At 39.8% G+C, this 25,508-nt stretch overlaps 1 protein-coding gene across 4 annotated transcripts; it reads left to right on the forward strand.

The window, feature by feature from the left end:
- The first annotated feature begins 362 nt into the window (after positions 1–362).
- On the forward strand, positions 363–25,275 carry ARGLU1 (arginine and glutamate rich 1). Of its 4 annotated transcripts, XR_009049006.1 has the most exons (5): positions 363–969; positions 9,834–10,059; positions 11,766–11,910; positions 12,343–12,426; positions 24,438–24,652. XR_009049006.1 is itself a non-coding variant. In XM_057707359.1 (4 exons), exons 1-4 carry the CDS (start codon positions 623–625, stop codon positions 24,600–24,602), a joined length of 822 nt encoding a protein of 273 aa, XP_057563342.1. In that variant the 5' UTR covers positions 372–622; the 3' UTR covers positions 24,603–25,275. The 4 variants fall into 4 exon arrangements, 3 of the variants coding, with proteins under 3 accessions (XP_057563343.1, XP_057563344.1, XP_057563342.1); XM_057707359.1 differs by lacking the exon at positions 11,766–11,910 and having other exon boundaries at positions 372–969; positions 24,438–25,275; XM_057707360.1 differs by lacking the exons at positions 12,343–12,426; positions 24,438–24,652 and having other exon boundaries at positions 364–969; positions 11,766–12,301.
- Positions 25,276–25,508: the final 233 nt, after the last annotated feature.

The raw sequence follows: 25,508 nt of genomic DNA on the forward strand, positions 1-25,508 counted from the left end.
AGCCCGGCCTCCTGCAGCCCCTGGAGCCCCGCCGCGGCTTTCGGGGTCTGCACCGCACACGCGAGGGAGCTCGGCCCCGACGCCAGCGAGCTGCCCAGGGTCACTCTGACACCGTTTCGGCCTGCCTGACAAAACCAGCTCCGAGGAAATAACGCAGTCAGTCGACTGGTACCCACGCTCCCAGCCTCAGCATCTTACCAGAAAGCGAAAGCGCTCTCGGCTGGAGGCCAGGAACTCGCGCTCCTGCGCTTCGGGCCGGCGCGGGGCTGGCGGAAAGAGCCGAGCGCACTCGGAAGCGCTCGCCGCCCCCCCCACCCCACTGCGGGCAGCGTCAGGGGGCGGGGCTCGCGTGACGGCGCGCTGCTCGCGGAGCATTGTGGGAGGGGCGGCTGGTACCGCCGCGGCTGCCATCTTAGCAACTCCTGGCGTTGCGGCCTTGTCGTCTGAGGCGGCCTTCGTGGCGGCCGTCCACCTCAGGGAGAGGCAGAAAGTCAGATCGCTGACAGCTTTCCTTCCCCCGGCCTCGACGAGACCGCCAGCCCGCGTCCGGAGGCGGAGGCGAGGGGAGCCGGGCACGTGCAGGGCCCGAGGCCAGAGGTTGGTCCCAGCGTCGCCCGGAAGGATGGGCCGGTCCCGGAGCCGGAGCTCGTCCCGCTCCAAACACACCAAGAGCAGCAAGCACAACAAGAAGCGGAGCCGGTCCCGGTCACGGTCTCGGGACAAGGAGCGCGTGCGGAAGCGCTCCAAGTCCCGGGAAAGTAAACGGAACCGGCGGCGGGAGTCGCGGTCCCGCTCGCGCTCCACCAACACGGCCGTGTCTCGGCGCGAGCGGGACCGGGAGCGCGCCTCGTCCCCACCCGACCGCATCGACATCTTCGGGCGCACGGTGAGCAAGCGCAGCAGCCTGGACGAGAAGCAGAAGCGGGAGGAGGAGGAGAAGAAAGCGGAGTTCGAGCGGCAGCGAAAAATGTGAGTGCTCGTGGGGGGGAGGGGGAGATGGTTGCATGGGGGGGTGGGGGCTGGGAGAGGGAAGATGGTTGCACAGGGGCGGGGGGGGAGCCGGGGGTGGGGGGGGCGGGGAGAGGGGAGATGGTTGTATTGGGGGGGCTGAGGGGGGCGGGGAGGGAGGTTTAGAGGGGTCGCGGGAACCCGCCGCGAGGGGCTGCGGCCCGGGCGTAGGGGAGGCCGTGGGGCAGGACCGACCCACGAGTTGGTGGGGAAGGGAAATGGGGGTATCGGGCTGGAAGGGCTGGGAGAAGAGAAAGCATTTTGGCGCGAGAGGAGGAGGAGAGTCCCGGAAGTAGGGGGTGGAGTTCCGTGTGGGGTTGCAGAGCTGCGTCGGCCCTGGAGGCTGAGGAATAAGCTGGCCCCGAGGTGGGAGGTGGGGGTGGGGGCAGAGGGTTCTTGCACCGTGTCTTAAACGTGGGACAGGGATTCTCGGGGATACAACACTTTAGGTGGTTGACCAGTACACCCAAAACAAGGTCGTTTACTTCAGTGTATTTCTACTGTTAGAGATGTCGCGGTCGCCTTTGCTGTCTCGGGCCTCCCCTTTTTGTTTTTTTGAGGTGGGAAAACAAAGTGCACGCAGGTTAAGTGTACAGTACGATAGAGGAGCCTTGACGCTGGAGTTCACCTGTGTGTAGCCACCATCCCAATCAAAGCCTACTCCGTCCTTTTTTAACGTCGTTAATTTTGCTTTAGAGTTCTCTGTAGCACACTTCGGTGCAAGACTGTAATTCGTTTCCCTTTGTGGTATGCATGTGTTTAGACCATAGAATATTTGCTTTTACTTTTGCATTGGGCACACGCAGAAGTCACCTGTCAAGTACTTTTTGATCTAAGAGTAAGTGCAAGTAATCCCAAACTAATGAAATTTTGGTTTTAAAGTGTAGAGTTCTGTTTGGTTCAAGACCATGGTACTCTGATGCTCTGGGTGTTCTTTCCCAAAGCCACGTTGAAAGGTAGGGATAGATTTGCTAACTTTCCCTACTTAGCCAGCCGTCTTCCTCAATTCTTCAGTGCATGTTTAGAGAGTGCTATGAGGCAGGAGAGTTATTCTGTATAGAATTTTCCTGAGACAGGTTTATGTGTACTGAATTGTGAAGAGATTTTACGTTTTTCTGCAGTGTGGTTTGTGTTACGTTCCAGCAGAGCTTGTTTCTAAAAGCAAATCATTAAGAGGAAAACTAATATCACTGGAGGAAGCAGTGCCTGTAGAGGTCTTCCACTGCGTTCCTTTAAAATATGCACAACGCTTTCATTTTTCCTTTACTTAGAGCTGTCAGTGGTTTGTATGAACACCAAGTACAAGTAATGGTATCACAAAAAACCTTGATTATATAGAATCCAGTTTTTTGGTCTGGAACAAGATCCTTAGCGGTGAAGGTGTAGCTCTCAAATAACTGTCAATAGATGAACATTTTTAAAAATTACCTAATACATCTCTGAGATAATGTTTTCATGTGAAAATAAAGGATACCTCCAAAGAGTAATGATTTGCTATTCAGTAGAGAGCTAAAACGTATAGGAGGAGTGGAAGGAAACTTGGTACGCAAGGAATAGTTCGAAGCATTTAGCAAGCTATACGTGAATAGCAGAGAAGAAATCCAGGAATGAAATGAGAAAGTAGAGCAGTTATGTAGTCGCAAGTTGAGAGAGGAAGCACACTACCATTAGCGTTTATGAAGGGAGGAGGAGGCAGAGCTAGCAGCCACCTGTACGCTGAATGCCTGCGTGTCATGCAGTAGGCACTACTTGATAGGGCCTAATAATGCAAAGGAGACAGTTGACAGATCTAGGTTTTGCAGCCAGGGGAATGGGCAGAAGTAGTTGTCTATTTACAAATCCTGTTGGTTAGTTCATTGAACTAATATTTATGGACCATTTAGTAAGTGCCAGGCGCTATGCTAGGAGCTGTTAATCTAAAGATGATTGACTCCTCCAAGATCTCGGTCTAGCTTGAAGACAGGTAGGTATGTAATAATACGGTGTGGTAAATTCAGTGATAGCATCCTGAATAGCTAAACACCTTAGTTCTCCTAAGGAGTGAGTGGCAGATAAAAATAGGAAACTGTCAGGCTCGACAGGGAGGATACATGTGGACCAAAGGGAAGAGTCCCCTCCGTCCCTGCCAAAATAAAAGGAGGCGTGCAAAATAGTCTTAAGGTGGAGTAAAGAGGTGAATATTGACTGGAATGTGAATTTCTGTAAGTACGAAAGTCATGGGGTGGCTGGCAATCATAGGAAGAGTCTTGTATGCCATTTTAAGGAGCTTGGATTTCGTCATAGAAACCAGAGGGGTTTTAAGCAGGCAAGTGAGGTGGTTATGTCGGTTGGTTTGTTTTTAAACAGATTATGGACTGCTGTATAGGACAGAAAGTTAACAGTACATCCACTTAGGAGTAGTGAGGGAGCAGTTGTTGGAATGGAAAAGAGGGGCAGATTTAAGAAACATTTAGGACAAATAAAATTAGATGTGAAACAAGGGAAATAAAGCATTATTGTTGGTTCTCATGTTTATATTTTGGCTGTTGCATCTCAGCCACCAAATGTAACTACTGTGGGTCAGACACTAATTAAAATGTCAGAAACCTGGTGAATGGGGGAGAGGGAAGAATCAAAGGGCGTGTCCACTTGGCAGTTCCAATGTAGGCACTAGTGTTTGGATATAGTGAGTTTGTCCAAGATTGATATGGGGGACTGAAGCCTGGGGAAACCTTGAGAGTAGGTAGAATGACCTAGGGAGAGAGTGGAGGGAGAAGAGCAGTTGGTTCATGGGACTGAAAGAATCTTAGGGAATGTCGGTATTCACAGTTGGACAGAGGAGGACAAGTGCATGGTGGAGCAGAGAGCAGAGAAGGTACCAGAAGAGCACACACTGTCAAGTGTACCTTCTAGATGTCCAGTGTGAGATGGAGAGGGGCAGCAAAATTAAAATCTGTTGGGCTTGACCAATTAGAAAGTCTTAGTAAGATTGGAAACCAGATTGTTTTGCCATTTACAATTCTGAGGTCTTGAATAAACTACCTGTGAGCTTGATTTCTTATCTGTAAAATGGAGATAACCTGTCTTGCTTATTGTGAGGATTACAAATAGTGCGTTTAAAGTACCTAGGTGAGGACTTACCTGGTGGCGCAGGGAACATGGGTTCGATCCCTGGTCCGGGAAGATCCCACATGTCGTGGTGCAACTAAGCCTGTGAGCCACAACTACTGAAGCCCATGCACCTAGAGCTCATGCTGTGCAATAAGAGAAGCCACTGCACTGAGGAGCCCTCACACCACAACGAAGAGTAGCCCCTGCTTGCAGCAACTAGAGAAAGCCCATGCACAGCAACAAAGACCCAAAGCAGCCAATAAAAAAATAAATAAACAAATAAATAAATAAATAAATTTTTTTTATAAAAAGTTCCCGGGGTGGTATTTGGCAAGTATGTAATGAGGTTCAATAAGTAACGTTGTTTAATTTTTTTTTTTACTGTGTAACCCAATTGAACCTGGTGATTTTAAGAAGTGATCTTACAAGTTACAATCTTAGTGGGGATCTGAATGACTCACCCCAAACATGCTGAAATGATAAATTGATTAGTTTGAATTGAAGTTGCTTGTGAAGGAGCTGATAAAAAGAAGGAAACTGACCTTTGCTGTCTCCCTGGAAGCAGGAAATAAATCTCTCACGTGAAAGGGGCATTCCCTGCATCTGGAGGTAGAAGAACCCCCTTATCATCAGACACATGGAATTTGGCGTTTAGCAGCTTGTATAAACAAATGTTATTGTTTCTTTAATTTACCATGCCAATCCTAAACTCTGTTTAGATTCTTCACCAATTAAGCACCCAAGTACTAAGATTCTTTGTCCTGTCAATCCCTCACCAATTTATTGTTTCTTTCTCTAAAAAGTATAGAAGCTGCCTGCTTTGGACACTTCTTAGGTCCCATTTCTGTGAAACTTCCATGTGCATGAATTAAAATTTGTTTCTTTTTCTTCCGTTTAAAAAAAAGTTACAATCTTAATGCAATAAAAGGCAGACTTTAAAATTAAAATTTTTTTTTCTCAGTTTTGAAAAGCTCACAAGGTTGAAAATTCAGTTCTAAAGATCTCCTTCTCCTTATGGGCCAGTCATTCAGTGTTGCCCTCTCTCCCTTCCTCTGCACCCTTATTTTTCATATATATTGTTTTGAAATGTTTCATGCCTGTTGTAGTAACTGTTGGAAAAAATGAGTGGCTGGGGACTTCCCTGGTGGCGCAGTAGTTAAGAATCCACCTGCCAATGCAGGGGACACGGGTTCGATCTCTGGTCTGGGAAGATCCCACATTCTGTGGAGCAACTAAGCCTGTGCGCCACAACTGCTGACTCCACATGCCACAACTAGTGAAGCCTGTGCCTAGAGCCCATGCTCTGCAACAAGAGAAGCCACTGCAGTGAGAAACCCATGCACTGAAACGAAGAGTAGCCCCTGCTTGCCGCAACTAGAGAAAGTCTGTGTGCAGCAGCAAATATCCAACCCAGCCGAAAAATAAAAGTTTAGAAGTTTAAAAAAAAAAAAAAAGAGTGGCTGAAAATGACTTGCAGCAAAACAGGATAATATTAATGGCATGTTAACTTACTGTAGCCTGTGATATCTAGGTTCGCATATACGTAGTGTTCAACTGCTTGGCAAATCAAGAGCCTTCTAAATTAGAGTATCTAAAGTGAACTGGGATCTATAGGAGTGATTCTTAGAATACTTGAGCTCATTTGCATTCAGTATATTAGAACTGCGTATCTTAGGGAGGTTAGGGCTTTGAGAGGGAACATTAGGGCATGAGATCAAGCTGATGTTAGTAAGAATTTTATCAGTTTTTTTAGGTAATTGTTTTGGTAGCTAAATTTTTGTGCATACTTTTGCCTTTCACATTTGCTATGGAGAAACAGTGAGGGATAGAAGAGTGCTTAAGATGGTTAACTTTGGCATTAACTAGGTTGAGGCTCACCTCTCAGTCACCTGCTTAGCCTCAGGAGCCATCAGAGATGTACAATGATGCTATGGTGTATAAAGCTTTGGGCAGAGTAGTTGGTATCTATTCAGTACTGAGCAAATACTGTTTGTAATATTAAGAAGCAGTTCCTGGAAGGAAGCTCCTAGGATTGAGTTTGTACATTTTAAAGACTTAAAAATAATATTGCCTGATATTCGGTACAGTCACACTCGCATTTAAGGATGGGTCCTTGCTGTTTGTTTTAATAGTTGCCATTTTAAAGTTGATTGTGATTAGGGTTTTTAAAAATACCTGAGAGCATGGAGAAAATAAGGACCTACTCTTATCCATTGAAAAACTACAAGATTTTGATTCAACCCTTTTATCAGTGTCACAAATTCTTATCGAGGGGATGGATTCAGCAGAGGAGCCTGAGGAAAAGATCAGAGAGAGAAAAGAATATCAAGAGAGTAACAACTCCTATGACAGAAGTTTTAAGGAATGGATAGACAGTAATTTTATATGGTAGATCTTCTCTAAGATACTAATGACAAAAGTGGGTTGGGGTTTTTTTTTTTCCTGAGAACGTTTCAGTGCCTCTTATGAAAGTTAGCCTGATAGCTGCCTTATCATTGATTGTGATAATGTTTGTCATCCATAAAAATGAACTTTTTTTTTTTTTCTCCTTTTTCATTTTTAAGAGCTACCCACCCCTCCCACCCTCCTTTGGCTAAGTGGTAGAGGAGGGCTATGTTGTACTAAGTTTCATTTCATTCCGTTCTGTACCTTATATGTTTGTGCTTTTGTGGGAAAAGACAGACAAAAGAAGAAAGACGCAGGCATACAGAAGTTGCTGGAACATGAAGAGAATTTTTACTTATTGTGTATATTAATACTTACATTTAGCTGTGGTCAGTCACAGAAGTACAGGCTGTATTAGGAGTTATTAGCAGGGTTCAGGTTTCCAGCACAGCATCTAGTACATAGTAGGTTGTTCAATAAAGACTTGTCTCTCAAGTGTTTAATTCTGTTGTTCATATGCCTTTGGTGTTCTGGATTCAGGTGTGTGAGGGGAGGGGAATTAAAGCAATATTGGGCTTTTAACTTTTTCAGCACTGGATCTAAAAACTGATTACAGTTTTTTCTGAGTACTGAAGTAGCAATGACCTTACCAAGAATAACAGCGACAACAAAAATTATATCCCTGGTAATCCTTGTAGGGAAACAGCTCTGCTCTGGTGCCCTGACCTTGCCTGTCTCCTTGTAGGGCACAGCAGCAAGGTTTAATTGCAGTCCTGGGGTGGGGGTACCCTGTGGTTCCTCCAGGGACAGAGGGAGATAAGCAGCCTTGTGAGAAACTCCACAAGGCCATTTCTCATCCTCTGGGTTTTGGTTGAGCTCGGGAGTTGCCGCTTGCCCTCCCCTTTAGGCTGTGAAACTGCTGAGCTGTAGTTAGAATTGACTCCTTAGCGGCAGCTGCCTGTGGCCTATGCTGCTTGTCACCCTGTCCCTCTGGTTTGGTGTCCATCGATGGGAGCAGAGACACAGGGAGCTGACAGCATGCTCATCTGGCTCTTGCTGTAAGTAATAAACTGAGTTTATTCAAGCTCGTTTTCTCCTTACTGACCAAATCTATGGAAATATGGCCCCATGAGCCATTGTGCTATATTGCTGTTATTTAGAGACCGTTTGCTTGACAAAAACCCTGAATATGTATCAAGTCTCTTCCACCTTTACCAAATTCCTAAGTGAATTAGGCAGCTTTTCTACTGATAAACTAACCCAAAGCCTCATCCCATTGTTTCCCTCTTTTACTTTGTATGGAAAGTTTTGATTGGCACTTGGTTTATAGTGTCCTTTAAGAGTTGAATTGCACCGTTTTTTGAAATTTTAAAATGAAGTTTCTTGTTAGACGTCTCTACATTTATTAATTTTATAAGAACCAACTAAGAAAAGAAAGTCTGTCGGGGGAGTGTGTGTATACTTTTGAAACTTTGTGTTGTGAAAACCTTCCAGTATAGCAAAATAGAGTATTATAATCTTCATATATCTATCATCCAGGTTCAGCAGTTGCTGGCTTTGCTTGTTTCATTTCGTATTTCTGTCTTTCTCTTAAGGTGAAGTAGAGAAGGAACATTTTTGTGTTTGAAATGTAGTTTAATTTCCATTGAAATCGCTGCCTGATTTTCTTTAGATATTCCTGCCATTCATTTTTAGTGTTGGGGTGGATATCTGTTCTCTCTTACTGAGCTGTTATAGATAAAGGCTTATTGAAACTACCCTAATAATATGTTTTATTTGAAGTTAAAAAAGAAAAAGGAGTATGGTTAGAGTACATGTTAGGCTTTCGTGGTCTCCTCCTCCCCCCCCAAAAAATTACCAAGAATTTAGTATTGGGGAGGAGATATTTAAGAAACAAGGAACAGAGTCTTCAGAATGGTTATTGCAGATGTCTAGAACCTAACAGAAATTATGGTTTCTCAAGTAGCTACTATCTCCCTGACAGAAATATGTAGAGATTATGAATGCAGAAACAGCTAGGAATCAGAATGTTATATGGTATCACTGTGAATACATAACAGGAGTTGAGAATGAAAACACTTCAGTGGGAATTGAATCACCCCTCAAAGTAGAGTCGAGTTGAAGTGGATTGAGTATTTAAAGGTCACTTAGAAACTGTAAAGTCTTTACTAAACAGATAAATTGAATGTCTCTCATACATATGTACAAGTCATCAAAAGATAGGTTACAGATGTTTAATTTTGTGGATTGTGGGAAATGTGAAGCGTTAATAGATTGACCTCTTAGGATTTAGATATACTTTCAGAGTCTGCGTTCATTTCAGCACAAATTATTGTCTCAAATAATGCTGTTCAATAGAAATACAGTGTGAGCCACATTAAAAAGGAACTAGTGAAATTAATTTTAATATATTCCCAGTCTGTCTCAAAATATTGTCATTTTAACATGTAATCAAATAAAAATACTCGTGAAATCTTTTATATTTTTTTCTTTTTACTAATCTTTGGTTCAGACTAGATGCATGTGACTAGTAGCTAGCATATTGGAGATCATTGGTATAAAATGTGCAAGGTTTCCACTATAGCGCCTTGATAAATGTCAGTATCTTCACCACAGAATTTAATTTTGAGTAAAGAAGTTCATTTATAATATCTAAATGGGATTAAAATAATTAAATAATATGCTTCATTGAACTTTTTAGAAGTGATAATAAAATATATTTCATCCACATTCCCACATCTAGAAGAGCTTTGAATTGAAAGTCAATTAACAGAAGAAAGAAAAGGTGCAGTAAAAGTTTAGAACCTGAAGAAGTTGGTCTATATTTTTGCTAAAAACTACAGTACTGTTGCTTTAGCAGTCTGAATCTCTGAGTCTGTATTCTGACCTTGCTTTTGGGGGCGGGGGGGGATGAATTAAGCTGGTCTGAATTGCTTGTTACATAATAGTTTCTCCTGCCTTCTCTGTTGCTCACCCCTTAGACTGAATGGATTGGCAGGTGAACAAATCGTATGTTTAATAGCTTGTCCATTATAAAGCTAATAACAAAAGTAGATTTTGCTGTTTCAGATTTACTCTACAGTTCCTAAAACTACTGCATTAAGCTGTTTGTATATACTAGTCTTTTTGTAGTTACTTTAGAAAGCGACAGAAGAAAAAAGCACGATTGTATATTTATTTGAATTTCTGTATCACTTAGCCTCTTGATATCTATCTTTTCCTTGTGAGTTGTAAAATCATAAAAATATATAATCAGACTCAGTGTTTTACAGATTTACAACTAGTTCTGTTTTAATTCTTAGGCTTATTTCTTACATTAGCTAAGTCATTTTTCCCACTCTGTTTGCTAGTCGGCAGCAGGAAATAGAAGAAAAACTCATCGAGGAAGAAACAGCACGAAGAGTGGAAGAATTGGTGGCAAAAAGGGTAGAGGAAGAATTGGAGAAAAGGAAGGATGAAATTGAGCGAGAAGTTCTCCGAAGGGTGGAGGAAGCCAAGCGCATCATGGAAAAGCAGTTGCTCGAAGAACTCGAGCGACAGAGACAAGCTGAGCTTGCAGCACAAAAAGCCAGAGAGGTAACGCTCGGTCGTTTGGAAAGTAGAGACAGTCCATGGCAAAACTTTCAGTGTCGGGTGTGCCTCCTGCTCAGTTCAGAAAGAGATGGAATGCAGACTAATTCCTTTCTCATCTAAACTTAACATTGCTGCGAAAGTTAATTTTTTAGCCTATTCAGATGTGCTGACTGATATTTAAAAGTTATTTTCGTAAAACTATCCAAGGATACTTTTTGATTTAATGGAACTGGCTTACATATTTGAGAAGTGTTTGAAACTTTTGCCATGGCTGCAGGACTTACATTCTTTTTGGGAGGGTGGGGGGAGACAGGGAGTGGTAAAGGGAAAAGGTAAAAAATCCACCTGTGGTTATGTGTTCTTTTCTGTTTATCACTCTTATTACCTAGACTGTGAGAGGCTTTTTGCCTTCAGTCAGATTAAAAAGAGCAGGGCCTAACATTGAGTGACAGCACCTGCTTTTGGTAAATAGGTTTTCTTGCTCTTCTTTTTTTCCTTCTTTTATCCCTCACCCCTACCCCAAATCCTGCTTCAACACAGTGGACTAATTCTAGCATTCTGATCATAAGGCCCTCCATTTTCCTAATGTGTTTCAAAGATCTTTTTAGGAAAAATGTCCAGATTATTCATCCACTTTTTTAGTATCTACTAACAACTCCTTTTTTTCTCTAGAGAGTTATGAAGGAACAGGTTGTCCTTGTCTGGAGTCAAGCTAAACACATGATTTGTTTTATCAGCAGCTGGAGCAGAAGTTGAAAATGTCTTTCTGTGAGACAGTAATTTGCTACTGAAGCTTTATGGCTTATTTGCACTGATTACTCCAGGATCCTAAAACTTGTTGAAAGTCACTACAACACTCAAGGCAAATTACTTTACAGCACTGAGTGTCCCTCAACCTAGTTTGCGTGATAACTGAATTCCATTGGTGTGTGCCACAGGAAATCCCATAGTTATATATTCTTGAACTTCAATATTTGACTCAACGTATGTGACTCATTGTCATTTTTAATCTTGGCATCATTGTGGACAAGTTGACATATTAAATCTCTGTTTTCCAGTAAGCTTAGCTTTTCAAATGCATTTTCCCTTGTGCTGTCTTTAACTGGATGTACATGTCTATATTTGGTGGATATCACAAACTCTGTACAATTGAGTATATGAAATTTTTATTAGTGCTTTTAATAATGAAGATACTTTCGGAGTAATGGTGCTGTCTTGTAGCGAGTTATTAATCATAGGAAGATTTTTTTCTCTTCGTTTGCTTTTTGTTTCATATTAACAAATTTTTTTTTTACACGGACACAACCCTCTGACAGTCTTTCCAAATATTAAAATCATTTGAATATGTATGCTGTGATCTCAACACTGCCCAAACCATCAAGCAGTCTTCATATAGTTTGCATTATAAAATCTCATTAAATTCTCCAAGAAAAAATAAATTACAGAATTTTATTTCCTGACCATGCACCCCCTGGATTCCTGAATTTCAGTTCAGATTGTAGAGGACAAGATAAGCTGCCTTTAGAAATTGTCACCATCTGAATGTTAAGTCCATTTCCCCATGGAAGAAGCCCTTAGTTCCATGAAGTATGGATTACCATTTGTATTTTTCACTAACAGTAAATGTATTTTTCTTATTAATTGTTTGCCTTAGGAATGATGAATTACATTTTTTGTTCCTTCTTACCATAAACATCTGCACTCCCCAGCTCAGCCTTGCTTGTATGTTGTTCCCTATAAATGGTTGGGCTGCGGATGCAGGTATTGCCACGCTAACAGTACAAATCACTTTAAAGAGGAAGCTGGCGCGTATGGCAGCCGAGGAGCACACTCTGCAGGACACTGGACAAGACAGTAAATATCCAACTTTTAATGCTGATTAAAGGAGTATAGGTAAAGAATACGTAGGTATCCATAATTGGTGAGACAAATATTCACTTTATTTATATTTTATGTATTATTTTTTTAATTTGGTAAATACTATCCAGTTTTGTAGTTGTCCTTGTTGATTTGTGTGATATTAAAGTATTAGTAATAATTGCCAGGAAACTGTCATTAGGGAGGGTTTAGTCGGTTGCTGTTTGGACTGGGAGGGTTGATTTAAATTTAGTGCTAGAAACAAATTTTAGTGGCTACACAGTTTTATCATTTGTCAGACAGAAGGTAGCTATAACGCTGCCCTGTTAAGTAGATCAAAAAAGCTCAGAGGAAGATTAGTAGATATTTATCAATTAAAAAAAGAAAACATTTTATTTTTCTAACATCTTAACATGTCCTCCCCTTTAGGAGGAAGAACGTGCAAAACGTGAGGAGCTAGAGCGAATACTAGAAGAGAATAACCGAAAAATTGCAGAAGCACAAGCCAAACTGGTATGTATAGAACATTCATGAAACATAGTTCAGCATTCTCAGGATGATTTTCAGGAATTTGAGGCAAGAGTAGGAATAGTTGACTAGATTTTAGCTACTATCTTCTAGAGGAGTCTGTTTGAGGCAAGCCAGAAATTCTGATTAATCTGGAGAAAATTCCAAAATTCCTAGTGCTTTAAAACAGGTTTCCTAGGGGAAATTGTACTATCCCCATCCCTAATTTTCTCGATCCTAACCTCATTCACATTTCTTCTACACCTAAAAAACAAATAAAAGCCTGAAGGTATTTAAACCCATTAGTATACAGTGTTTCACTTGGCATTAGCTGCTTTGTTACCAATTACTAGACAGAATAAGTAGAAAGTATATATTTGATAGTAAGTGTACCAGAGTAATAAATTTTTTTCATATTTCAAGTTTATAATCTAACAAGGATGGAACACAGAGACTTAGAGTATGAGAGATGTAAAAGGAGATACAGTTTTTACATTTTAATAAAGAAGTCACTATAAGAATATTGAAGTAAATTTTTTAAATAGAAAAGAGCAAATACACATCACTTCTATTTTTCTTTCCCATTTTATATTTTAGTACTTCCAGTTGTTTTTTGTTCGTAGCATATACTAGCATTTAAAGTAGAATTTAAAGGTAGATAAAATTTTTGGTGTAGTAGGGTTTTCCCAGTTAAGAGTGTGACTGTTTTTGGAGCATTCTAAGTATGATGAAAAGAGAGCTAGAATCAAAGGAAGTAAATAAATCAAAAAATGAAGACATATAGTCAGACATCATAAGGGAAAACTTTCCTTATGAAGATGGCATGCACAAATTCTACTTCAAAGTAAGAATATAAATCAGATACAGAAGGCAGTTTACCTAGGATGAATGAGGATTAGTGGTATTTACTGCCCAGGAATGAGGACATGGCCCTAGAGGGACTCTTGGTTATAGACAAGTTCTGTCTTGTTAGAAATGCATTGCAGTAGTACAGCCTAGGAAGATCTCTGCTGCTAAGTCTATTCTGTTGATGGGGTGGGGGAGCAAGATATAAGCTCCAGGTAAGTGGTTTAGAGAAAACATTCTGTGACTGTTTATAAAGGCACAGGAAAAGCTCTGGGAGGGTCTGAGTAATTAACCCAGGATCCTACTGTGGGGGTGGTGAAAGAGGACTGCACATAATTGTTTTATAGTAGATAAGAATGTGAAAGTTAAAACCACCAGCAGTTAGTTCTAGAGCATGATCTTTTAAAAGACAATCTGCCCCAGATAAGAGTGAAACTACAAATACCCTGAGCAACTTACTGAGCATGACATAGGGGGCTCGAGCTTACTATCACTGTCCTGGTCATTGCAGAAGCCACAAGGGAAGGGAAGGCTTACTCCTGCTTGCCAATGCAAAGACCTTAAAATCTGCTTAGGTGGGAAAAGACTGTAAATATGAAGTGGGTGAGAGGTCATAATAAGATGTATCAATATATGCTGATTAATAAGTATGTGATCAATGCTTTTTTTAAATGATTCCACATAAGGATAAAATCTCAGGGCAAGTAGGAGAGATAAGATGGGAAGTGTTGCATCTCAATTTGAGCTTTGAAGGTTGAGCTTTGAAAGGTGGACATAGGCTTATTTGTAAGGCCTGGATATTTGCAGAAGAGAGGAACACAGTATAGTTGGTATTTGAAACATTGAAGCAAAGCTACCCAGCAGGTGGGATAAAATTCCTCTTAGAACATGATATAAGAGATTGGATAGCATAGGGAGTTCAGTTTGTGGATGGCCTGAAATGCCAGATTGTGACTTCAAGAGCAGAGCTCCTAAACTTGGTATACCCTGCCAAAGTCTTGATCCCTTCTGACCCCAGGGTGGCTGTCTGGGTGCCTCAGGACAGCGTGGCCTCCTTATGTTCCTCTAGCAGCCTTCTTTGTTTACCCACATGAACTGTAAAAATACAGCCCTCTGTGTGTCATTACTGGGAAAAGACTAGCAAGCGTATTTTAAAGCAGTGCTTCTCAAGTGGTAATAAAATTGGCCAGATTTTGTTTTTGTCTTTTAATCCCACTTTGTCTCAGACCTTTACTTTTGTGAAATACAGTTAATTATTAGAAAAATGAGGTCAAGTTGCTGTAGAAGTTTCTAAAAATGCTTATTCTTGGCTTGTACGTATCTAAGTGTGGATCAGTTACAGTTTGCACTGTCATTGGTCCATGGGCCATACTTAGACTAGTGCTGCTCTAGAACACTTAAGGTTGACTTAGTATTGATAGACTGAGTAGTGCCGCTCCTCTGACTGCATGTTATCAATAAAACTTCAGTGAGAGATATCTTCGGGGAAAAGAAGCTTGAATTTGAGGAAAATTGGTGAGAATTTGGACATAATTAATTTGTTTCTTGTACTCAGTAAAGTTGGAAGCATAAAAAATAATTGTTCATGTTGGAGAAAATTAATTTTTATTTGGCTCTATTGGTGGTCATATACATGCAGGGAAAGTAGAGTATCCTCTGTGTAGGAAGAGACAAGAAAATGTTACTGTGTAAAGATGCAAGGCACATATTGCAGTTTCGTTTATTTTTGTTGTCCTTTCCTCTTCCTCTCAATTTTGAGTGCAGTTCTTTAATCATTATACAAGTTTACTAGGAAATACTACATGGAATATATTGAAAGTCTTGTCAAAATAATGGGTGTAATGTATAAAAAGCAATTTGGAGATAAACATAGCCAAGATGTTACGTTTTCTTAAAGATTTTAATGTATTAATTGTGGAGACAAGGACAACTCCAAGAAAAGTCAGCTGATAACATGGAACTGTTTGCTGAGTGGTAGGCACGTGAGATGACTGAGGTAATTGCTCTGGGAACCTTCCCGGAAGAGATACCTCTCATCTGGACCTTGATGGATAGTTAGAAATTGAATTTAGGGTGAGGACAAGAGGGTGAGGAAATGAAGTAGGGCAAAGGCCTTTAGGGAAGTAGAATATGTGGGATCTCTTGGGTTAATGGGAAAAGCAGTAGTAGTTGTGATAGTAAACCTACTTCTGTGTAGTCAGAAGTTTAGGTTTTGAAAGCTGATTAGACAGGTTGGAAAGAATGTACCCTGGGGGAGATTTCTTGTCATGAAAGAATAACACAGTGAACTCTTGTAAATCAATAAAGACGACCAACTCCCTGAAAGGAGAGGGGGCGGGAACTAGTTAGAGATGTAAAAGAAGTAATTTACACAAGTTAAAATGAAAAGTAGCTGTAATAAATTCCTGAAAATAAATCCCAACCTTAATAGGAAAGCAAAGAAATGCCCCTTCTCTTTTCCTTTTTCTCTAATACTACATATCAAATTTAAGAAGACCCCCCCCCATTAGTACCAAGTGTTGACAAGGATATGGTATAAAGAGAGCTTTTGTATAGTGCACTGTCTTGGGAGTTTAAATGGATATGACCACTTTAGAAAATAACAATAAATCAATATATACCAGGAACCTTAAATTTTAATTCTGCTCCTGAGAATGTATCTCATGGAAACCAAATCTAATAGAAATCAATTTACACACAAAAATGTTTTTCCCTTATTTGAATAGTGAAAATTGCCCAGGTTTTCAGATAAATTATAACACATACATACAGTGAATTTTTCTTTTGTCAGAAAACATCTCGTAATACAGGGGAAGTAGCTGAATACAAAACTTTCATATACATTATGATTTTTCTAATTTGAAATGTATCTTTGTACATTTAATAGAAAAATGTGCCAAAGTGCTAAGAACAGTTATCTCTAGTTGGTAGGCTTAGTAATGTGTATGCTTTTCTCCAGTTTCTACATTTTCTGCAAGTATTGCACATCACCATTTTGATCGCATAAGAATAACTAGTAAAGAAAGTAAATGTAAGCCACACTTTAACTTTTAAGTAGGTCCTTGTGACAAAACTTCAAAGATTGGTCCCAGTAATGGCTGTAATAAGGAATACATTAGCTAAGCCATGTGGACGCTCATATGTGATAATCACGTTAAGTGGTCTAGACCAAGACTAATTTTTGCTCATTTTAATTGCAAGTTGTTTATCAAGATACTTGGTTTAATTTGTCCATAAGGAGGCAAGATAATATTCACAAACATACATACTTGATTTATAAAATCAAACAAAATTAATCCAGATGCAGATTGGCTTGGCTTGGCTTTTTGACAGGTTGTTTCCTAGTTCTTGGGTTAGTGTTGGCAGTACACAGCTGCCATCAGATATTTGAAAGGCAGTTGTTAGTACAATGGAGAATTTTAATTTTTTTTTTTTTTTTTTTTTTTACTATTTATTTTGTGGCTGCATCGGGTCTTAGTTGCACCACGTGGGATCTTTCATTGCAGCGGGATCTTTCGTTGTAGCAGGCTCTTCCTTGCGGCACGTGTGGGCTTCTCTCTAGTTGGGGCACTCAGGCTCCAGAGCACATGGGCTCTCTAGTTGAGGTGCAAGAGCGCATTAGTTGTGGCAGGAAGGCTTGGTTGCCCTGCTACAAGTGGGATTTTAGTTCCCCAACCAGGAATCGAACTCTCATCCCCTGCATTGGAAGGTGGATTTTTTACCACTGGACCACCAGGGTAGTCCCTTAATTTTTTTTTTAAATGTTGAAAGTAGTACTTCAAATTTTTTAAAGTACTTTTCTTCACAGTTTTTTAACAATGTATCTGGGAAGAGCCCAGGTACTACTCTGAAATGTATATGAATCTTATTTATTTAGAAAGGGAAACAGACTACATGAAGATGGTAGGTGTTGCCATGGAAGAAAATGTTCTAGGAGGTGATGTCAGTAGGAAAAACAACCCTCAAACTATCCCTATCCCCTGAAATTCTAGATCTGTAGTATATTTCCTCTCTGTAATATTGAAATAGTTTTCCACTTTTCCCTTACCAGATAGAGAGATTTAGCATGTTCATTGTGCTTTATAACACTTGGTAACTCACCAGTTTGAGAGGAAAAAAAACAGTACTATGTTTACAAGTTGATTATATATGAAATGTATTCCACATGCTTAAGCTTCAAGTAAACCAGACCTTACTTTGCAGTTAAGAGTTAGCTTTGAAAAGTGTTCTTAGAAAGACATAAGAAAGAATTTTTTAATATTTGTGTAGTAGACTGAAAAAATGTCACCTGCCCCTCAAAAAAGATATCCATGTTCTAACCCCCGGAGCCTGTGAGTGTTACCATATATGCCAGATAGAGAGTCTGTACAGATGTGAATAAGTTAAGCATCTTGAGGTGGGGCGTTTATCCTGGATTATTACTGTGCCCCAAATGCCTTTATATGTATCCTTATAAGAAGGAGATAGAAGATTTTACCACAGAACACGTGCAGGAGAAGCCAAAGACAGAGCAGAGAGAGATGTGAAGATACTGGCCTTGAAAACTGGAGTGATGTGGTCAGAAAACAAGCAGTCCTCCTAGCAGCCACAAGGAGTTGTAAGAAGCAAGCAGTAGATTCCCCTAGATCCTTGAGAGGAAGTGTAGCCCTGCTGACACCTTGATTTAGGTCCAGTAATCCTGATTTTGGACTTGCAGCCCTCAGAATAATTTTGTGTTGTTTAGAACCTACCTAGCTTGTGATAACTTGTTACCTAAAAATGTTGGAAGTGTTTTTGGTATTGGACAGTGGGTAGAAGCTGGAAGAATTTTGAGGCACAGGATAGAAAATGCCTAGACTGCTTTTAAGAGATTGTTGGTAGGAATATGGACTTTAAAAGCACTTCTGGTTAGTGTTAGGAAGAAAATGAATAAGGTGTTACTGGAAACTGGAGGGAAGGAATTCCTTGCTATTATATTGTGGAAGAAAACCCAACTGAATTGTGTCCTGCAGTTGTGTGGAAGGCAGAACTTATATAACTGATGAAGTTCACATATAGCTGAAGATAATTCTGAGTCAGGTGAACACTGATTTCTTCTCACTGTTTATGTAATACAAGAAGAGACAAATTGAGAAAAGAACCAAGAAGTAAAGTAAATGAAAGCTTAATGCTTGGGGACATTTTTAGCCTATTTAGATTATAAAAGATGCTGAGTTAGGTTCACTGTTAGAGAAAAAACTTGTTCTAGAAAGAAGGCTAAGGGTATAAATGGACATCCTTTTGCTAATGCTGAAGAGGTTATGCATGTGACTTAGAAGTTACCTCAGCCATTGTAGCAAAAGCCAGCATTAGATGACATTATCCAGTAAAGGCCCATGGAAGAGCTCGTTGTCTAGTGGCCTGATATGTATATAGGAGACCCACAGTGTTTTTGAGGATGTTATATCAGCAGAAATACTGCCAACATGGACTGAAAGAAAGAGAAGACATAATGATGACAGGCTTTCAGACTCTACTAACATAGGAAAAGGCGATATGAAGTCAGAACAGAGATACGAAGATACTGGCAGAAGGAAAGTGGCCCTGGAATGTCAACACCTAAATTTTGTTGCAGTGATACTGATTTTGGACTTCTTACCTTCAGAATTAACTTCTGCTATTTTAAGCTATCCAGTTTGTGGTAATTCGTAGTGGTTACAGGAAGCATAGTTGGAAAGAGAATGGGGCATTTATAGTAGAGTGAATATATGTAAGTTGAGACAGGACAGTACTTAGGATAGCTAATAATGACATTTACACATTTTAAGAGATAGGAAACTATGGTGTGGCCTCATGTAAATGTCAGTTAAACATCTTAATTTGAAATGAAATGGTGGGCAAGTTAGGTAAGGACTTGTAGTCATTGAGAGGCTTGTTCCCAGTTGATAAGGTAGAAAGCTGATTTAATTATGTTACTGTATTTTGGGCAACAATTTTTTAAAAACTTTCTGGATGTTCGTGTATACTGTGTGGGGTGACATGAAAGACAGAGACTAGAAACAAGAAAGCCACTGATGTCAGTGGAAAAGATGGGCACTTGATAAGGTGGGAGTAGAAACAGTAAAGAGAGAATAGTTGAACTTGGTGAGTGATAAGGGTGTACAGAGGGAGGAGAAAGAAGAAAAAGGAAGGGAAGGAAAAAGTCTGTTGTAGGAACCAGGGAAGACCTGATGTAATCATACTAAGAGCCAAGGATCACCAGACATTTAACGGAAACTTTCAGAAAAAGGAATGGATATTGAACAAGACAAATGAAAGAACTGAGGAAAAGAACAGAGAATTTGGGGTACAGAAGATTAAAAGAACAGAAGAGTAGTTTTTTTGTGAAATTTTAGGACGTGAATGGTAAAATCCTGAAGGTATCAGATTTCTTTTTTGGCAGTAACATAGGGCAGTCTCTCCAGAGGTCTGGAAGGCAGCGATTTTTGTACCCAAAGTTTCATACCAAGTTCAGTTATCAGTCACTTCCTTCTTGAAGCAATTGTTTATACTTTAAGTAAAATGGAACCTTAGGAGATGTTATCTAATGTTGAAGTTTTGAAAATGTGTTTGTTATAAAGGTAACAAAGGGGAATTAAATTGAGAAGAAAGGGGGCCAAAGGGAGTGTTGTGGTGGTGTCATTTCTCTTTAGATGAGTAGCTAATGATATCCCATAATGATAGTGTATATCTTAAGGAGGTAACTATCAGAATAACTGAATTGCCATGGGCCCCTGGGGGGGATAGAGGGAATTGCTTTTTTCAATCCTTTGTTATTTTTTTAACCTTGTGCGTGAATAATGTCATACTATAGTTTGCTAAGGGCCAAAACTAATTACATCAATTTTTTTTTAATACTTTTTTACTCATTGTTTATCTAAAAGGGGACTTAAATTATATTTGTTATAGAGGGGAGGGTGCATTAAAGACACCAAATTGCAGAATGTCAGAGTGAACCAGGAGGTATGTTTTGGAAGGTTAAAATGCAGAAATTCACATTTCCAGGTAGGGACATGATTCCTAATAATAATATGCTTTATTTCTTCCCATCATTCCTGTAATCACTCCTGATAAATATTTCTATCTGTAGACTTTTGGTAAAAATTCATATGTATTCCAAGTAGAGAGAGTAGTAGGTTTCAGCATTCCCATTTGCTAAAGAAACTGCTGCTAAGGACCTTGATCTAAAATTATAGACAATGTAAGGAGAATGCTCAGAAAAGGCAGTAGGACCTCTAGGTACAAGGGGAAGGGGAGAGAAGATGATACGGGGGGTGGGGGTGTTAAGTAGACCCTTCTACTATTACAGTGGTATGTTTTGCTTTTGTGTACTACTTCTCAACAGTCATTCTTTTGAGTGGGGTGCAGGCTTGAAAGCGTCTCTGAGACCAAGCAGGGTCCTGGGTGTGGTGGCTGGAAAGGCCTGCCCCACTGTAATGGCTCTAGTGCGATGGGTGTGACCTTTCTTTGGCCTCCATGATGGCCACCACGTACTCCTTGTAGAACTCAGTGTTGTTCATCTGTATGAATGTGAGTGTGCACACCCGCCCCCCATGTGAAATAACGCTTTCTTTTGCATGAGTCGGAAAGAAAAGGAGAGGGGAGAGGAGCAGTGTATATTTGCCAGCAAATGGGACCATCAGGAACGAAGCAGCGTATCAGGCAGCTAACTGCAGAGGATTAGAAGAATACCTAGCAAGTCAGGTGCAGAGTCATACCACACTTAAAAATGGATAGGCAGTTTTTCATCACTTGAAAGACACTTGTATCTGCATCATTCTTTTTATTTGAAAATGTCTTTGTTATTCTTTTTTCTTGCAGTTTTATTGAGATATAATTGACACACAGCACTGTATATGTCTGTGAATAGCATGCAGAGTTGATTTACATTACAAAATGATCACCATGATAAGTTTAGTGAAAGTACATCTTTTTTTTTCTTGCCAAGGTGTAAGTGATTAATATGCTTAGTTTAAAGCTGTAATAGAACAAAATACGTGTATTTGTACATAAAACCGGGAGAGACCTGCTTGATTCATTTTTTAAAACCATTCCATTGTCAGGTACTTGTAATAGGCACCATGTGCTTATTATTGGTACTGGAGATAACACTGTTAGCTGTGGTCCCAGGTTAATGGCAGCTGTCCCTCTACACACAAACTTTCATCTCTTGTGTTTGTAGACTTCAGGGAAACTGAACCTTTTCTTTTCCTTCATTCAAATCTAAAGATAGTTTCAGTGCAGTAAAAATAGTATTTCTGTCTGAAGGAAGTTACTTGTTAAATCTTGTTAAGTTTTTGATTAGATAATATAATCACATGATTCAAGATTTAACAGCTGCACAGTATTTTCCTTTATAGATCTTCCATAATTTATTTAGTAGTCCCTATTGATGAATATTTGGGTTCTTCTGGTCTTTTACAAACCATGTTAAAATAAACTTGTTCAATTTTATGTGTATGCATGTATATTTATAGAATAAAATCTAGAAAATTAAATTCCTGGATATAAAAGTACTATGAAGTGTAGTTTGGGGTGGTTAGTGCCAAAGTACTTTTCATGGATTTCTCAAATGGGTTGAGGTTGTGATGGTCAAACCGTTCAGTCCCCGAGATTCTTTCTCATCTGCTTTCCCAGGGGCTGAGTTAGAACCTTAGGAAACAGTGAGTCTGGGGGTGTTTATGTTGGTGAGAGTGTGCAGCGCCCGCGCATGCACCCTAAGAGTCCCTGCCTCAGCACAGTTGCAGGTGCCATGTCCTCACCCCAGATGTGTGATGGTTCATTAAAACTGTGGATGAAGTAACTTGCACATGCATTTACTGATGGTGATGGGAAGCAGATGATTATTTCTCTCGTAATTATCACTGAAAGTCTAAACAAGAGAATGGTAATTTGAAATGGCCTTTGACATACAGGTAGGATTGTAGCAGAAAAGAATGGCATGAGCTAAGGGGAGGGGCCAGATAGAAAGGATATGGAAAGTCATAAATAGTATGCTAATTTAGGAAGTTAAGCCATGTTCTGGGCACAGTGGAAGTCATTGGAAGTGTGAGGGCAGGAGGGCGCAGTGCTCACGCAGGGTGAAGCTGGTAGCATTGTGTAGGGTGGGTTGAAGGGCAGAGATGGGACACAAGGAGACCATTTTAGGTCTGCGAGAGATGTGGGGCCCCGAAGGCATGGTGGCAGTGGAAAGGGAAAAACTCTAGGTGAGAGGATATAAAGGAAGATAGAATATAAAAGAGGAATTAAGCAATTGGGTGACCATTTGGTTGTGTCGAGGGAAGAGGGAGGGAAGGAAATAAAGCTATACTGGATGAGTGGCAGTAGGGAAGATAGGAAGGGCTGATTTCCTTTAGAGTTAGGCTTGAAGAATTTAAGTCAGAACATGTTGAGTTTTGAAGGTAGTGAAGAGGTTTCCCAGTGGGATGTTCCTCAGTCAGCTGGAAATGCAGCTTAGGAGAAAGGTGTGAGAGAAGGTGTATTACAGCTCTCTGTTGGATTTCCACCGTACAAGAGTACAAAATACAGAAATGTGTGAAAATCCACTTTTCCATCTTGTCTGCCCACCTCATTCCCCCTTTGTAAATTTCGGGTCTTCCTCACCTCTGACCTCACTTGATGACACTTATTTCCCCCACTGGATCTCCCCTTTTAGTCGTCACCCTCCTCCCCACCCGCCTTCATCTTAAAGTGAAACGAACCTCTTTCTGGTGTCTCTTATGTATTTAAAAGTTGGGTAATTTTTTTTAACCCACAAGATTAAACATTTTATATTGCATACCAGAATTTGTTACCTTTTCCATCTTCTGCCATAAAGCCTATAATTCAGTCACATAGGTTTTTCTGTTCAGGAATAATAAAAATCAATCAGTGGAGGACCTTATTAACCTTTTGAACCTTAGTGTTTCATTTGTGGAAGGAGAGAAAATTTTTAAAAGGTAAGTTCAAGTGAACAGAAGAATGGATAAAGGGAAAGGTCACTAAACTTCCTGTTCATTTTTGACCATCTAGGAAATAATTTCAGTAGAATAATGGAGATGGGAGCAGTGCACTTTTAAAATTTGAGTTGGGAAGTAAAAAGGCATTTGCAGGATACAGTGACTATTTTAAGATCAAGGTCAGATGGGAAAAAAGGGACAACTCAGTGATAACAGATTTAAAAGTCATGGGTTAGAGCAGGATTTCTAACCTTGGCACCATTAATCTTGGGACTTAAATAATAATTCTTTGTTGTGGAGGGCTGTCCTGTGCGTTGTAGGATGTCTGGCAGCCTGTTCTCTACCCACTAGATGCCAGGGGAACCTCCCGTCCCCACCCCTGGCCCCGGCCAAGTTGTGACAGCCAAAATCACCACTACACACACCCTGATGTCCCCTGGGAGAGAGGAGTAAAATTGCAGCTGGTTGAGAATTAAGGAAGTGGACATGCTATCTTTGGGGAGAGGGAGCAGCTTGATGAGGAAGGAGCTTGTGAGAATGACCCGAGTTTTCTTGGTTAAGAGGGGAATCTTCTGTAGAGAGCACAGGAAGGAAGTTGGTTGCTTGAGACTGAAAGGGTGGAAGGCATTGCAGGAATTAATTTTATTGGTGTCTATTTGAAATTAGGTAGCATTTTATAGTCAAACAGGTCAAAAAAGTTTCCTCTTATTTTTTCTCTCCAGAAAAAAAATTATTATTTCTTGATTGTATATTGACAGTATAATGTAGCTCCATTAGGAATTTTTGTCTGATTTTTTTGTATGCCTTTCTCTAATTACAAATTTAGCTATAGTAATTGGTAGATAACATACTCTGAAAAATTCATGCCTTAATTCATAATTGACAGTTTCTTAATCTGGTACACTGAAGGTGTAGGTAAAAATAGATGGTAGGACAAAATGTATACTAATCTCAAGACATGATTTGTAGAAACTTTTTTTCATTTTCAAAATGTTCAAGTGCTTTCCTACAATTTGTTCATATAGTTTTCATAAAAAACAATCAGAAAATGTCAGAATAACTAATAAGTTCTTTTCTAATTCCTCGATATTTTTTGTTGATACTTTTTGTGTAATCTTAGGCAAGGTTTTTTAAACATATACTTTTGTATGCTCCTTTTGATTAATTTGTCACCCAATTTCCAGAATATTACTAATAGAAGACATGAAATTATAATTTTTTACTTTTAACTTTCAGGCTGAAGAACAGTTGAGAATTGTTGAAGAACAAAGAAAGATTCATGAGGAAAGGATGAAACTAGAACAAGAGCGACAACGTCAACAAAAAGAAGAACAAAAAATTATCCTGGGCAAGGGGAAGTCCAGGCCAAAACTGTCCTTCTCATTAAAAACCCAGGATTGAATTGCAGACTCGAAACTTTTTACAAAGAAAAATGGGAAAACTTTGTATGGTAGCTTCATGTTGAAGTGTTTTTTTTTTTGTTTGTTTTGTTTTGTTTTTGTTTTTTTAATTTGGAAAACCTGGAAAGTTCGCTTGTTCTAATAGGGACTGTGCTCTGCAGTTCCTCCGCCTCCTCCCCTTTGATGTCCATTAAGTCAAACCCTTATCAGATCGTTGTTCTCTTCTAAGAAGCGATATATTTTTCACCCGTTGGATTCTGTATCCGTGATCTGAAGAAGAGCAGATCACTTTGTAAACTATGGATGGTCTGATAAGGTTTTTACTGACCCACTGACTTCAGAGTTATACTCTGTTTACTGCATCATAATGCTGGTTTTGCTGACTTTTTGTTTTTTTATATATTTATAAAAAAAGAAAAAGTTGGTAATTGCATTGGAAGCACCCAGGGTGTCACTGGACCTTGGTGGTGTATTGTTAACCAGTGTCCTCGTGATACTGTTACTCTCGATGTTCCTGACACAGGTAAGGAAACAGTTGGTCAGCTCTGATACAAAATATATATACAGTTCAGTATTGTCTCTGTTCAACTTGTTTTTATTTCATTGATGAAATCAAACCAGCATTCCCCATGTGTAAATAAATGATTTTGCCGAATAAAGTCGTCTTAAATTCATATGTGGAAGCAATTTTTTTTATGAAGTTCTGTTAAGTCTTAAAGAGGGTGGTTTACTTTTTGATGGTCAACAATCTAGAAATCCTAGGACTATGCTATATATTTCTTCTCACTTTTAACATAGGATTTATATGTACATTAAATATACTTGAGAATTAGTATTTAATGGCTATTTTTACAAATATCTAATTTATGCTGATACAACAAATTATGACAGCAGTATTACCTTTAAG

The sequence above is a fragment of the Hippopotamus amphibius genome, chromosome 14 (assembly GCF_030028045.1).
Source record: "Hippopotamus amphibius kiboko isolate mHipAmp2 chromosome 14, mHipAmp2.hap2, whole genome shotgun sequence".
In the NCBI taxonomy this organism is placed as follows: Eukaryota; Metazoa; Chordata; class Mammalia; order Artiodactyla; family Hippopotamidae; genus Hippopotamus; species Hippopotamus amphibius.

Excerpts from the sequence above, each read along its gene's own strand:
- ARGLU1 (XM_057707359.1), top strand. The coding sequence starts at position 623 with ATGGGCCGGTCCCGGAGCCGGAGCTCGTCCCGCTCCAAACACACCAAG. Across the intron at positions 970-9,833 it reads TTCGAGCGGCAGCGAAAAAT|TCGGCAGCAGGAAATAGAAG; the intron begins GTGAGTGCTCGT and ends TCTGTTTGCTAG. Across the intron at positions 12,427-24,437 it reads CAGAAGCACAAGCCAAACTG|GCTGAAGAACAGTTGAGAAT; the intron begins GTATGTATAGAA and ends TTTAACTTTCAG.